General features: G+C 40.5%; 2 protein-coding genes across 2 annotated transcripts in view; one reads left to right on the top strand and one right to left on the bottom strand.

Moving 5' to 3' along the window:
• egfem1 (EGF-like and EMI domain containing 1) overlaps positions 1-14193 on the top strand; it is a 60738-nt gene that overhangs the window by 26276 nt on the left and 20269 nt on the right. Inside the window, exons 7-16 of the mRNA XM_078246454.1 lie at positions 823-948; positions 1495-1617; positions 4999-5121; positions 5820-5957; positions 6108-6230; positions 6565-6687; positions 6774-7013; positions 7159-7287; positions 9462-9590; positions 10173-10301. Of these exons, the coding sequence (XP_078102580.1) occupies positions 823-948; positions 1495-1617; positions 4999-5121; positions 5820-5957; positions 6108-6230; positions 6565-6687; positions 6774-7013; positions 7159-7287; positions 9462-9590; positions 10173-10301 (1383 nt within the window). The remainder of the gene's footprint in view (positions 1-822; positions 949-1494; positions 1618-4998; positions 5122-5819; positions 5958-6107; positions 6231-6564; positions 6688-6773; positions 7014-7158; positions 7288-9461; positions 9591-10172; positions 10302-14193) is intronic.
• Positions 10521-13457, bottom strand: LOC144513023 (EH domain-containing protein 2-like). Its single transcript, XM_078244086.1, has 6 exons — positions 13198-13457; positions 12918-13094; positions 12580-12677; positions 11733-12145; positions 11480-11644; positions 10521-11379 (listed from the first exon to the last, which is right to left on the bottom strand). Exons 1-6 carry the CDS (start codon positions 13416-13418, stop codon positions 10819-10821), a joined length of 1635 nt encoding a protein of 544 aa, XP_078100212.1. The 5' UTR covers positions 13419-13457; the 3' UTR covers positions 10521-10818.

Below are 14193 nucleotides of genomic sequence, written 5' to 3' on the forward strand. Positions count from 1 at the left end.
CTCCACATCCTCCGCATCCGCCGCATCCTCCGAATCCTCCACATCCGCCGCATCCTCCACATCCACCGCACCCTCCACATCCACCGCATCCTCCCCGCCAAATCAGCATCACACAAACACGCCCCCTCATGTGTCATATGTCATATCAGTTCTGACCCTTAGCTAACCACGCCCACTTCTCTAAACAAACCAGACTGATATCATAACAAAGTACATTACCAAACTTTAGCACCATAAAACCTGTAGGTAATGAGTGAATTTGCTACTCGCTAAAAATCAGAACTCCTTTTTTGCTCGTGGTCTAATTTTTTTTAATACATTTTGGACTGCAGCATTGTGGTTAAGGATAGTGATGGAGGCAGAGGGATAGCTAATTGTGTCTGTTGAAGTCATCAATGTTAAAAGCCGGCCGTTCTCTCTTTTACAGCCCCTCAGTGTCATCATGTCTGTGTTTAAAGCACCCAGAAGGCACACAGCTGCTTTTCATATTTGGCACATCATTAAATCACAGGAGTAATGGAATGTAAAGATCATTAGAAAGTAACCAGCGGTACCCACTGGACCCGTCTTGGTTATCATTTTTCAGTTTCCAGCCTTTACCCTAGAGTTTTCCATAATTACATGGCTGCAGAGTTGATGTGTGAAAGCCATTTTAGATTGCCAACAAATTCAATTATACCTGTCAACCTGTGTGAGTTCAGATTTTGAATATCCTAAAACTGGTCAGAGTTTCATCCATTAATTAATGTAATTGGACACCAGAGCTGATGTGTATTTATGCTTATCTACCATGTTTGTTTCTGTGTCTTTCTTCCTCATAAGCTGTGAACTCTTGCTCGGTATTGAATGGTGGATGTGAGCATAAGTGTGTGGACATGGGGAACAATCACTACAAATGTGACTGTCGAAAGAACTATCAGCTGAAGAGAGATGGGAGACACTGTGAATGTAAGTCATTTTGCCAACAGATGTCCTCATAATGCGAGAATATATCAGACATTGCTGAACATACAGTGTTCAGTAGGGTAGGTTATCCGATATGAGTTAGGTGCTTCTAAAGTTGCAAATTGGACCAAATTACAGCAGAAATAAGGAGTGTGCAAGGTAGGAAGAGAGGAAGTAGAGAGGAAAGGAACTTGAGAAGCAGCTTTGGAAACAGTTACTGCACAGTAAAGAGCAGGAATTCAGATTTCTCCTGGACTTTCAAATGTTTTTTGTTAGTTTTACTCAGGATCTTTCAGATATCATAACCAGACTTACTTTTGTAATTTTTCTGAATAAGAAGCTGCACATACATAAGTCAAATTTACATGTTAATCTGGACTTGAGATATGTGCTCATGAACTAACCAGCAAGGTCAGAGAATCACCTGCTGTGCTGACATGGCTACATTTTTGTGTATGTGTGTGTCTCTCTTCTCTCTGCCTGTGTGTGTGTGTGTGTGTGTGTGTGTGTGTGTGTGTGTGTGTGTGTGTGTGTGTGTGTTTGTGTCAGTGAGGGACCCCTGTGAGGACAGGAATGGAGGCTGCGCCCAGCTGTGTCTTGCAGAAGGCGGCCGGGTTCACTGCAGCTGCCGACCTGGTTTTACACTGGCTGGAGATGGCAAGAACTGTGAAGGTGAGGAAACACACACACTGTAAAAAAGTACAGACCCATTTAGTTATGTCCACTTATTTCTTATTTTTAACTGAACGAGCTTATACAAGTTGTGGATTTTGAACTCAACTTTATGAGTTTTTGAAAGTTAATTTATTATTTATTCATTGGGTCGACTATTTAAATTTTTTGTCAGATATGTATGTGTTGATTGAACTTGGGTATGTAAGTTAAGTTATCAGTTGAAAAAAAAGCGTGTGTGTGTGTTGCAACAAAAAAAGAGTCTTCTTTCACAGCAAAGTTAAAGCATGGACACAATAAATTAATTATACACCGCAGATAAGTGATGTAGCCTATTCAAATTTCAACTCAAATATAACTATGCTGTTGAATGTTTATTTGCTTTATGACTGCAAAATAAAATGTTGGCAGAAATAAGTGCATTGCGTGTAAGATGCCCTCTAACTTGTATGCTTGCTTGTAATGCATGAATTCTCATATCCTTGAAAACATTAAGAGTTTTAGGAAAATTGTGGGATGGCTAAAATAGCAATCCTCATGGCATACATCACGAATGTTGATTATATGCTGGCTAAGCCCCGAACCTCCTCAAGTCCTAGAAACGGCCCTGGCACCAAATATTGTTATTCCACTTGAATCATTTTTCATCTCTTGGCAAATACATGGCATATAAGTAATATGAAAGTGAATAACGGCTAGAGCGATCGAGCAGCTACCACTGAAGTCTTCTGTTCACAGTCTTGAACCTTTGACTTTTTTTTTTTTTTGGGCCATATCAAATGTTTTATGGTCACAATTCATCTCGTAGCTAGCTTCCTCAGTTCCAGACATAAAACTCTTTAGTTGTATTAAAATTTGCTGAAAAGTTTGCAATTTGTTCGAAATACAAATGTAACTTTATAATTCCGTTCATTAAACATGTCTGCTTAGAATGTAGTGTTTTGTTGCCTGGTAATTGTCATTATTGTGCTGGTTTACATTTGTAACCATGAGTTAAGTGACTGTTACATTTGATAAGAAGAGCTGGAGTATGATAGTGTTAAACTTTGAGCAGTAATAGGCTTCCTTCAGCCATTAAGCTGCCGTGTGTCACTTCACTAGCAGCCCTTTTGTGTCAAGTGATACAAGGTCTGTGTCCTCAAAGGGGCACCTGTTTCACACAGTGTTCTGGGATGGCTGGCTGCACCCAAACACCTGTGCTATCTCCACTATAAACATGGTTATGTTATTTTTACTTGAAACTGTGAGTTGTAATATCGCTTCAGCTTTATGGACGCGCTCTGCTGTCGACATGCTGCGGCAGATGTGTCGCGTTTGAGCTCCATGTATTTCTGCCGTAGTTTCGGTTTTCCACCTCCGATGTAGAGCAGCGTTCAGCCACTTCCCTAAACGTTCGCTCATTCAGAGACCAGAGTCTCAAATGGGGCTCTGTGTCTGTCAGGAGGTCTGAGATCTACCATAGCAGCAGAGCAATCACATAATGCACAGCAGACTATGGTGCAGGTAGATTATTTTCTGAAATATAGTGACTTTTTTCTTGTAATAGCCAATTTTAACTTTATTTTTCACAAACTATCACGACTCCTCCAAACCTCAGAGAACACAGATGGGATGAGATATATTTTGAATGTGCACAAAGTTTTGGGCATTAGCAGAAATCTTGCTCAAACATCTGAAATATTACAGTCCAGGGGTTTATTAATACATTAAATTGAATAATGTCTCATTGAGGTGAATAATTGTCATATGCACATTTAAGGAGGTTACATCCCCAACAAAATATGCAAAAGAGGAGGGAAGAATAAATGATGCCTAGGCTACATGTGTACTGACTCAGATATAATTAGAAAAGTTGATCTAAAGGAGATTAAATAGATGAAAGCAATACAGAATGCCTAAGAGCCTTACTGCAATATATCCCATTATGTTTTTATATTTGGATTGTAATCTATGTTTCCCTTTACATTAAGATATTTCAGGCATATTGATTCAGAAAAAGGTAGAAATAGGTGCATAAAAATTCACCAAAATGTAGGAAATTAAGTGTTTAATGTTTAAAAAAAAAACCTTGCATCATAAGTCACCAAACAAATCAGGAAACAAAACCTTGGCCTTTGGGTTACCAGACCAGTTATGATTAGGCCAAATGTTGGTGCCATCTAAATAACATCTACAAACTGGTCAGCTGAAATGAACATACACCAGCTATTAACAAGCTGGGTAAGCCAAACGCTGTTTTGCATTGCATTCAGTTTATTTAAATGGGTCCGGGCTAAGCCCCGAACCTCCTCAAGTCCTAGAAACGGCCCTGGCACCAAATATTGTTATTCCACTTGAATCATTTTTCATCTCTTGGCAAATACATGGCATATAAGTAACATGAAAGTGAATAACGGCTAGAGCGATCGAGCAGCTACCACTGAAGTCTTCTGTTCACAGTCTTGAACCTTTGACTTTTTTTTTTTTTTTGGGCCAAATCAAATGTTTTATGGTCACAATTCATCTCGTAGCTAGCTTCCTCAGTTCCAGACATAAAACTCTTTACATCAGCAGGTTAATGGAACGTCAACGGAGATATTAAACGGGGGAAAACACTTTGGAAACAGAGCCTTTAAAAAATTGGGATATAGAAATTGGCCCTGATTCTCTTAAATCAACATCATTTTCTTGTTTAAAAAGATGTTTACATATTTGCCAACCAATATTTTCAAACATGTTCAATTTCATACATTTTCCGAGGGTGAAATCCGTTGCCTGCCTGTTAACATTAGCCTAAAGGTAAAAAATAATAATAAGTAAGTGAATTGTAAAGTATTTCTCTTTGTTTGAATAACTAATCAACCCTACCTTACACATTAATACCGGAAAAAGAGCCCCTTTGGTGTAAAAACACATTAAGTCATTTTACGGTGCGATTTTGAATGATGACCATTCACCGTAAATAAGGGCTCCCCCTCCCTACAAAAGCCAATTTAACCACTGTACACACACTGTATACACACAAAATATTACAACGGGCCTGAGAACGTTGACATTTGTAGCGCTGTGTGTGTGTGTGTGTGTGTGTGTGTGTGTGTGTGTGTGTGTGTGGGCGCTGAATTGATGTATGAACTATTTGTGTCAATGTACATGTGCATCTGTTTCAAAAAGTGTGTGTTTATGTTGCAGCATGAACCATAAAAAACCAGGCCCTTCTGGTCCTGAGAGTAAACAGTGATTTAACCAACCATCTTAGGTTAAAGAGGACAAGAAGACTATGTCTCAATATCACCTTGAGATAGATTATTGTGTTTTGCAACTGATCTTTGATGTGAATTGTTTGCCATCATAACTTTCCTATGCTCATGTGATTTTTGTTTTGTCTTTTTGTGTCTCCTATAGACATTGACGAGTGTAGTTCAGGCCATGCCAAGTGTTCCCACAGCTGTGTCAACATGCTGGGCTCCTTCAGCTGTGTGTGTCATCCGGGCTTTGAACTTGGTGCTAATGGCAAGCAGTGCTACCGTAAGTAAACGCTGTAGACATTAAAATAAGCCTTTCACATTTCTTTGTGCAAATGAGAAAATCCTCCTAATAAATTTGCCATTTTAATCCTAAAACATACTCATGTTGCACACTTTAGCTACATTTGCAACAGATTGTTTTGGTCTCAAACTTACCTTCTCTAAAAAAGAAAACACAACAGTATCTATTTTGTTTCTCGACAACTGCCACTTTAACGTGTCTGATGTACTACAATTTGTTACCAACAGATATAACTAGATAGAGCAGACTCACACTTAAGTTAAACATTGTTGAATGTTTATTTGCTTTATGACTGCAAAATAAAATGTTGGCAGAAATAAGTGCATTGCGTGTAAGATGCCCTCTAACTTGTATGCTTGCTTGTAATGCATGAATTCTCATATCCTTGAAAACATTAAGAGTTTTAGGAAAATTGTGGGATGGCTAAAATAGCAATCCTCATGGCATACATCACGAATGTTGATTATAAATTCATGGCTATAGTATGTAAGTTCACTTAAAAAAAGCAGAAAGAAATGTACTTTACCTGTCTAATTCCATTGTAATTTGAACTATATCTGTGCTTAGAATGAATTTGTTTCTCTCCTCATCTGCAGCTGGGACAAACAAAAAATAGTATATTATGTTTCAGCTCTGGTTATGCGCTTTAATTGTGGTTTTGGTCCTCTCTCCTCCAGGTATTGAGATGGAGATCGTCAACAGCTGTGAGAAGAACAATGGAGGTTGCTCTCATCACTGCGAGCACACCACCAGCGGCCCGTTGTGCTCCTGCAACCACGGCTACCAGCTGGACCGGGACAAGAAGACCTGTGTAGGTACGAACTTCTCTTCTTCTTCTGAGTCTAGTTCTCTGTCTTTGTTTCTTTATTCCTTTTCTTTCATTTTCATTTACTTTGTGACTCTCTGCTCGTGTCTTTCTGGCCATTTGTTGAAACCAACTCTACATCACTGCGTGCCTTCCTCAGATAGTGATGAGTGTGTCACTGGGGAATCCTGCTGCCGTCACTTCTGTAGAAATTACCCAGGCGGCTACGAGTGCAGCTGCAGAGCTGGCCACAGACTGAATCGAGACGGCTGTGGCTGTGATGGTAAGAGAACTAGATTGTTAGCATGGGGCTTTTTAGTGTTTTCTGTGTTGTGGCACAGTTGTGCAGGACACGCAAAACAGAACATTTAGCTCACTAAGGAGCACACTTTATACAATCTAGAGGAACTGCCAGATGGGTAGAAGAAGTTAAATCAAATGAGTATTCTGAAGTTAAGCAAAAGAAATGTCTTTTTAATTTCTTTTAATGATGAGCCGTCTGCCATCGAATGTGTGCATCGCCACTAAAAACCTGTGCTCAACATGCACCCAATAACAATGGCTTCACTTGCCTTTTTTATTCTCTTAGCTGTGTTGTTTGTGTATTCTTCTGTCAGACATTGATGAGTGCCTAGCAGAGACCTCAGGCTGTGAACACGACTGTGTCAACACCCTGGGAGCATATGAGTGTTTTTGTGAATTGGGCTTCCGCTTGGATCGGGACCAGCACTCCTGCATTTGTGAGTGACATTTGTGTTATAGTTATAATATAGTGTTTCAGCCATCTACAATTGTTTGACTCAAACTTTGTTCTGGGTTTGTTAAGCTCTGTATGACAGAGAATTGGAAGAAGAAGATGATGAAGAGGAAGAAGCGGATGAGCAGCTGGAGGCCCACAGATTACCAGACCTGCTGTTTCGCAAGGCTCCTCAGCTCCTACAGTACACAGCAGCCTTGCACTCACGGTACGACAGTGATGATGATGGTAGTGATGGTGGTGACAGTGAAAAAGAATTGGAGATCCAGAGGGAGCATCGAGGAGAGCTTAGACTGGACAGCAGCATAGGTACAGTAAAAAGCATGTGACAAAAGAGTGATGACACTGTGATGAATGCCTGGTGAGAAATGAAATTGATATCATCTTATTGTTTTATTAAATCTTCAGACCAGGAAAAGGAAAACCTATCTTCAGTTGACCATTTGTTTTTCAGTGTGTCTAGATGGCTCGTTTGGGGATGACTGCAGTGTGAGCTGTGAAGACTGTGTGAATGGAGTGTGTAGGGAAAACAGAGACCATTGTGAATGTTCAGCTGGATGGACTGGGATCATCTGTAACAAGAGTAAGTATAGTTAATTGGACATTCTACAGTTACATCTATGTGTTTTCTTTGTAACACAAATTCTTCACAGGTGCTGTACAACTCTCCTCAAAATGCTTGAATGTTTTTGTTAAGAGCATCCACATACTTAAGATAGGTTTTCCTCCAGGATGTCCTGTAAGTATTTGAAAGATTAGTTTGGCATTTGGGGAAATACACTTAGTCCCTTTTATAGCCAAGAGTTAGATGATAAGATTGATACTGCTCTTTGGTACATGAGGTATCGATCTTCTCATCTCACTTTTAGTAAGAATGTGAATAACACAAAGTTGTCAAACTCTTTAATTTTGCAGAATGTAAAAACTAAATTTCTCTCTTGCCAAGACGTGCATGGATGAATGCACACACACACACACACACACACACACACACACACACACACACACACACACACACACACACACACACACACACACACACACACACACACACACAGCCTGTATTTTCCCACAGGTCTATTTGAACTACCTATAGCAATGTGGTCTAGTTTGAGAGAGAGATGAGATAGCTCCCTGTGTGCATCGATCCAGGGCCATGTATCAAAACCTGTCAGTTCCTCTGTGTGGGAGGCTGGGTTGTTTATGGGCTCCAAACCACAAGAGCACCGGGGGAATCAATCTGTCTGCTACTGGAGTGAGGCCAGGGCCCACAGCAAGAGCACAGCCTGAGGCCAAGGATGTCCACTTCTGGGTTAGAATGCATGCCTCCATGTTCCCATCCGGCTCCATGATTAATGGCTGTCTTTGGTCTGAACCCGAGTCGGCTGGTAATCATGAAAGGAGAGCCACGTGGGACAAGTCCGTTAGAAGCAATCTGTCACTTTTAGAAACACGCTCCTGAGGTGGCACTATTAAGATGCACACCCTGGAGATGATGAGTCTATACCTGGGTAGCATTTTCAGGTGGAGAAGATAAGCAAATGAATGCCTAAATCTAAAAGGAATTCTTACAGTAGACAATAACATAGTGGTCTATGAAGAACCCTCTATGGCCTAACGTAAAATATTTAACAACTTTGTCTTACCTTGCTTGATACTGTAGGTGTCACTTCAATATCTTATTTTATGAAGTTACAGCTACAAGAAAGAAACAAAATAATGAATTTAAAGTTCATGTGCTGAATGTATAAAATGCAGTATCAGTATTACAGTATGTCATGCTTTAGCCCCTTTTGCACAATCAACATCTGAGTTAAATCTCAAAAATGTCTTTACAGTAAAAATACTTTCTAAAATACTTTCACATGTCTATCTTTATCTTCATCACTCGTTTTGTGATGGTTATCAATTAGGCTATTATCTTGTTTAAAATATTACTTTCCTGTTAGTAACAACCTGGCCACATAAACACTTATTCAATACTTAATTCAGGCTAAACAGAACAGCAAATGGCTTACAATCATATCCCAGAGGCAACTTGTCAACTTGTGATATTGTTGGTGGAGAAATAAAATTTGTTTGTGCTATTTAAACAGTTGTTGCCTCAACATTCCCCAACATGCTATAAGAAACACCGTAGTATCAATTCCATCATTATGAAGCAGAAACAATGCCCCATAACCCCACCCACAACTGTACATATACTTTGTTTTCGTGTCCAGATGTAGACATCACATTTGGTGCAAATAAGAGAGAGCATCACTTAATCTTTAAATGAAAAACATTTGTGAGTCTTATTCTCTAAACTCTAAGCTATTCCTGCTCCTTCATTTGTATTTTAATTGTGATGTCTTTTCAGTGTCTGTAATGCTGTTACCTCTACATATTATTTTAAACTGGCTTATCTTCAGCAACATAAAATTGCTGTAAGGAAAGTGTGACATGGAATTTAAGCAGAATTTCCCTTGATGGACTGTAACACTTTAGCACATCTTAAACAGCCAGCTGGTTCGTGTTGTAATTGCTAACAAGGCCAGAGAGATTAAGAGTGTCAGAAGGTCACACACCATAGGGAAATATAGGATGGAAGGCAGAAGTGTTGGCTGATTTCTTAACACTAGAGTATTTAGCTGCTTTACTTTCTCTTCACTCATATGCGAGTCTGTGTTTCATTGTGAAAGGATTTCCCCACAGTCTGATTCATTAAGTTATACTGCAACTGAAGTGTCAATGCTCTTTCCCCCTCTCCCTCTCCAGCTTGTCCACAGGGGACCTATGGGCAGGCCTGCAACAGCCTGTGCCGTTGTCAGAATGGAGGCTCGTGTGACCCTGTGACTGGGAAGTGTTTGTGCCCCCCTGGGGTACAGGGCCTACTCTGCGAGGATGGTTTGTACACACACACACACACACACACACACACACACACACACACACACACACACACACACACACACACACACACACACACACACACATACACACACACACACACACACTGTTGTCTACAACAACCAGGCTCTAAGTTGGTGGTCTCTTTTTGTGGTGCCATTCTTTGCTTTTGCCACTTAATATGAAGCAATATCTCCTTACGACCCTGTCCTTGGTTGTTTATGTCTGTTAGTTATGAGCATTCATCCTCCAAAATAATTCGTTCATTTGAATATTTTCACAATTTTGCCTTATCTTATTTCTTACCTGGGCAATCATCTTGTGACCCACTAAATTGTAATATTGCCACCCCTTGCAGGGATCCTGATCCCCAGGTTGGGAACCACTGCTCTACCTTATCCTTTAGTGTGTCCTGACACTGCCACAGATGTTGTCTTAAAATTCCAAATGGGCACTGTATTTATTTTTTGTATTGTAATCTTGTACTGTAATCTTATTTAAATGTTGCTCTTATCACAGTGGAGCTTATTTTACAGAAGTGGGCGTCCTCTCCTAAAACGGCATTACTCATGTTTACAGGTTGTCCAAGAGGTTATTTCGGGAGGCAGTGCAGAAGAAAGTGCAACTGTCCCAACAACGGACATTGTCATCATTTGTATGGAGGCTGCCTGTGCTCTCCGGGACTATATGGCCGCTTCTGCCACTTGTGTGAGTACTAACCTGACTTCATCATAATACCCACTGTATAATGGTAATGATGATTATGGTGATGATGATACTATCACAAACAATGAAATAATATTGGCTAATCATCTTTACAATTTTAATACCATTGATAAAAAATACATTACGATTATGTGAGATGAGGAACTCTTATATGTAAGGCAAAAACAAATATAGTATGTATTATATATAGCATAACTTGAAGGAAAATTCCACCTAATTGAAGATAATTGCTGCTGTATTTTTATAATTCCTGTGAATATTTTAATGAATGCAGAAGTGAAATGAGATAAGAAAATATGATGTGAAAAATTTGCAGTGATCAAAACCTTCAATGGTAATCTTTGGGTTTTGGTATGACTCACAAACACCATTTCATGTTCATGAACAGGAACTGTTGTTTTTTCAAACTGCTATTACCAGATTAGGTTATATTTAGGAAATTATGTACAAATTGTACAAATAATGTACACAGAACCACAGCTTCCTCTCAGCGTCATGTTTACTCTTCATCGCTGGCTGTACTTAGTCGTTTTGACGGTGGCACAAGGTGAGACGGCAGCTCTCGGGGGAGCAAGTGGCCTTCCAGTTTTCCCTCAATAAGGTGGACTGCCAAAGCAAACTCCTCATTGTCCAGCATGCCATCCCCATCTACATCAGACAGCCTCCAGATATGAGCAAGCACAGAGTGGGGCAGAAGGGTGGTCGTCATCCACTCTTTGACTTTGGTGCCGCTCAGTTTGCCCCCGTTTGGACTGAGGTTGTAGAAAATCTCATCGTACTTTGGCTTGTATTTCTCCACCGCCCACTCGTCAAAATCGGTCTCACTGCTCTCGTCATCTCTTTTGAGTTCCTTGAAAGGATCTCTCTTGTAATGCTCAGGCCTGAATGTTCCCAAAAATTCACCATCTAACACACTAGGGAGGGATTTCTTCCTTAGTTCTTGTTGTTGAAGTAAAGGCACCAGGTTTGCTATGTCAGTGGTCAGGAGTTTATCCAAGGAAGCCATCAGACTTGGTTTCAGGGTCTTGAACTTTGAGAAATCTTGACCCAAAAGTTTTTCCTGGAAAGGTATGCAATCACGTTAAGCTCACAGAACACTTTTAAGTAAATACATTTTGATAATATGGTATTTAGACAGCAATGAAGAAGTCATGTCCTACCTGCAGCTTGGTGCAGTCTGGGAAGTCTCCAGCTGGGACTCGATGCTGTTGCTGGATCTTGGTGAAAATTACAGGAAGCTGGAAAATCAGATTGTGCTTCTTGCTTTCTTTGCAAAAAAGTGTTGGCATCTCTTGCTTCAGATAGCTGATAATGTGGGCATGTGCCTAAGAGGGGAGAAAAAAAATCACCATATCTGCAGTTTGTCAGTATTTATGTAAAGTATGGGTTAGAGTTAAACATGAGATCTCTTACCCTTACTAAACGTGCCCTCTTCACCAGGTCATTCAGCTTGCGTACTGCAGCATTGCACGGCAAGTTCCTTATGTCGGCCAACAGATCCTCCTCCTCCAGCTCAATCAGCTGGTAGTGGTCACACTTCTGCCTGGGCTCTGACCAGAAAGATCCAATGTAAACCCGCAAGATCTCGGGGGTTCGAAACACTTTCCCCAGCGACCACATGAGGGCGCCGTACACTCTCATGAGCTGCTGCGAGTCCACCCTGTCAGCTTTGTTGAGAACTACACGCAACTTGTCCTCATAGCCACACAGGGCCCCAAAGGCCCGAGTGAGCTCATCAGAGAACTCTAGTTTATGCGCATCAAACAGCAGGATGATTCGATCCACACGCTCTGCAAACCAGTGCAGCACTGCTGGAAAGTCGTAGCCTGGGGATAAGGAACGGAAACACAGGGTTTTCATTAAGACTATTTGATGGGGCAAGCCTCACTGCCTCAACACCTAGAGGAACATACATATCCCAGGGGCCCTCACTGGTTGCAAGCCATTTCAGTTACACCCACAGATTACTGCGTTCATAAAACAAAGTGAAGACTGCTCAGTTACTTACTGCTCGTCTCCACCCAACTCAGTCATACTACTTTCATCTGCTTTGCTTCTGACTTCAAGTGTTTGAATTATGTTGGGCTGAAATATTATTAATTTAATTGCATCTGCTATGACTCTTCTCTTGGCAGGAATTTAAATCCTTCCGAAAGCAACAATACTTTCCAACTTTCTAAAACGGAATATATGCAAGTAGATGAAGACCCATTAATTCTACTGACATTAAAAAAGAAATTACCAAGGTATTCATACTCACCTCGACTCAGTTTTCTTTTAGCAGCAGTTAAGATGCCTGGTGTGTCGATAATGCTGACACTCTCGAGGACTTGATTTGGCATCTGGACACACTGAAACCTGCAATGAAAAAAATACATCAACATAAAACATTAAAACCTCTCTACCATTTCTCACTTTTATTGATATGGTTAAATATTGGAATAGCTTTCCACTGCAATGTTTGTTTTAGTATTTCTATGTTAATGAAGGCAAATCATTGGCAAAAAGAAGTAAAAGAAATAAAAATGAAAAGTAGGAGGAACACCTCCACCTCTCTCTTTCTTCCTTTCTCTCTTTCTGTCTGTTGATTCCTATCACCTGTTCAGAAAAGCATTTCCAAAAGGGTCGAGGTTTCGAAAGGGCTTTTTTGGGTCCACTGTGAGGGCATTGCCAGGGATGATTCCTTCCATCTCTCCATACATGAGGGCAGTGAAGCAGTCAGTGGTTGGCTCTGGCCCAACTCGGCTACCAGGGAAATCTTGTTCTATGAGATACCTGAAGTCCAAACCACCATTACCAACATTATTACTGCCAAACACAACAGCACAATACATTCAGCAGAATACATGATACAGATTACAGATGTTTTGATTCTTACCTGATAAAAGTTGTCTTTCCAGTTGAGTACTGACCCATCACCAAGACCATTGGTTTGTTGTCAAACTCTGCGTCCTCATAGCTCGGAGAATGAAAGTGATGGAAAGAATAGTATTTCTCTATCGGCAGCAGCCTCTTATGATAAAGATTTTTCAGCTCCTCTGTCACCAGATTTACATCCCCCAGTGTTTTAGGGTTGCTCCTAAGCCTCCGGATGGACATGGCGATGAGTCTCTGCTCTTAATGTGTTATTGTGGAAGCTGTTCACTCTTCTAAGACCAAACCGAACGATGGAAGAATATGCACAAGGAATATTATCAGATTCTCACAGCTGTCTGCTCCATCCTGCAGTGGGACATTGAGAGGGTGGAGAGGGTGTAACCAGAGCCTGCAGCTGCAGCTAACATAAATCCATTGAGGGACAGGGTGGAGTGAAGTTCATTTTCTTTGTGTTGCTGAGTAGAGAGAATCTTGGCAAAATTCATGCAGATTGTTCTAAACACTGAGTGATAATGTGGCAGTGCATCAGTTTTAAATGTCTTACATAACACTATTTCTTCAATGTGTCTGTTAATATGATAAAGTTTCCAGACAACTACAGACAACACGACAAAGTTTGTAGGAAATTGTTTGCTAAATAGTCAGCCTGGTCTCAAAGTAGATCTGTAATTACACAGTAGTAACGATGAATGATGCGGTCTATAAATCATGTGAAACAGGAGGCCGTGGTCACACGACTTAATCTTGCAGAAGTCTGATGTCGTGATAACACGGTGGTTGGGTGTGTTCGTTTGGCTCGTACTGAAATGCAATCTGTTAGGAGAGAAAGTTTCCTTTCAACATTTTTGTCTTAGTTAACTATCACCACCTTTAACCAACAAAAGTTGCTGTGATAATTTATTTTCTTTGCTTAACCTTAGAAAAACCTTATTTGAAGTTGTTTTAGTGCAGTAATACTCTAGGTGTGGCAGGTTGATATTCATATGTAAATAAGCGT

The sequence above is a fragment of the Sander vitreus genome, chromosome 3 (assembly GCF_031162955.1).
Source record: "Sander vitreus isolate 19-12246 chromosome 3, sanVit1, whole genome shotgun sequence".
Lineage (NCBI taxonomy): Eukaryota > Metazoa > Chordata > Actinopteri > Perciformes > Percidae > Sander > Sander vitreus.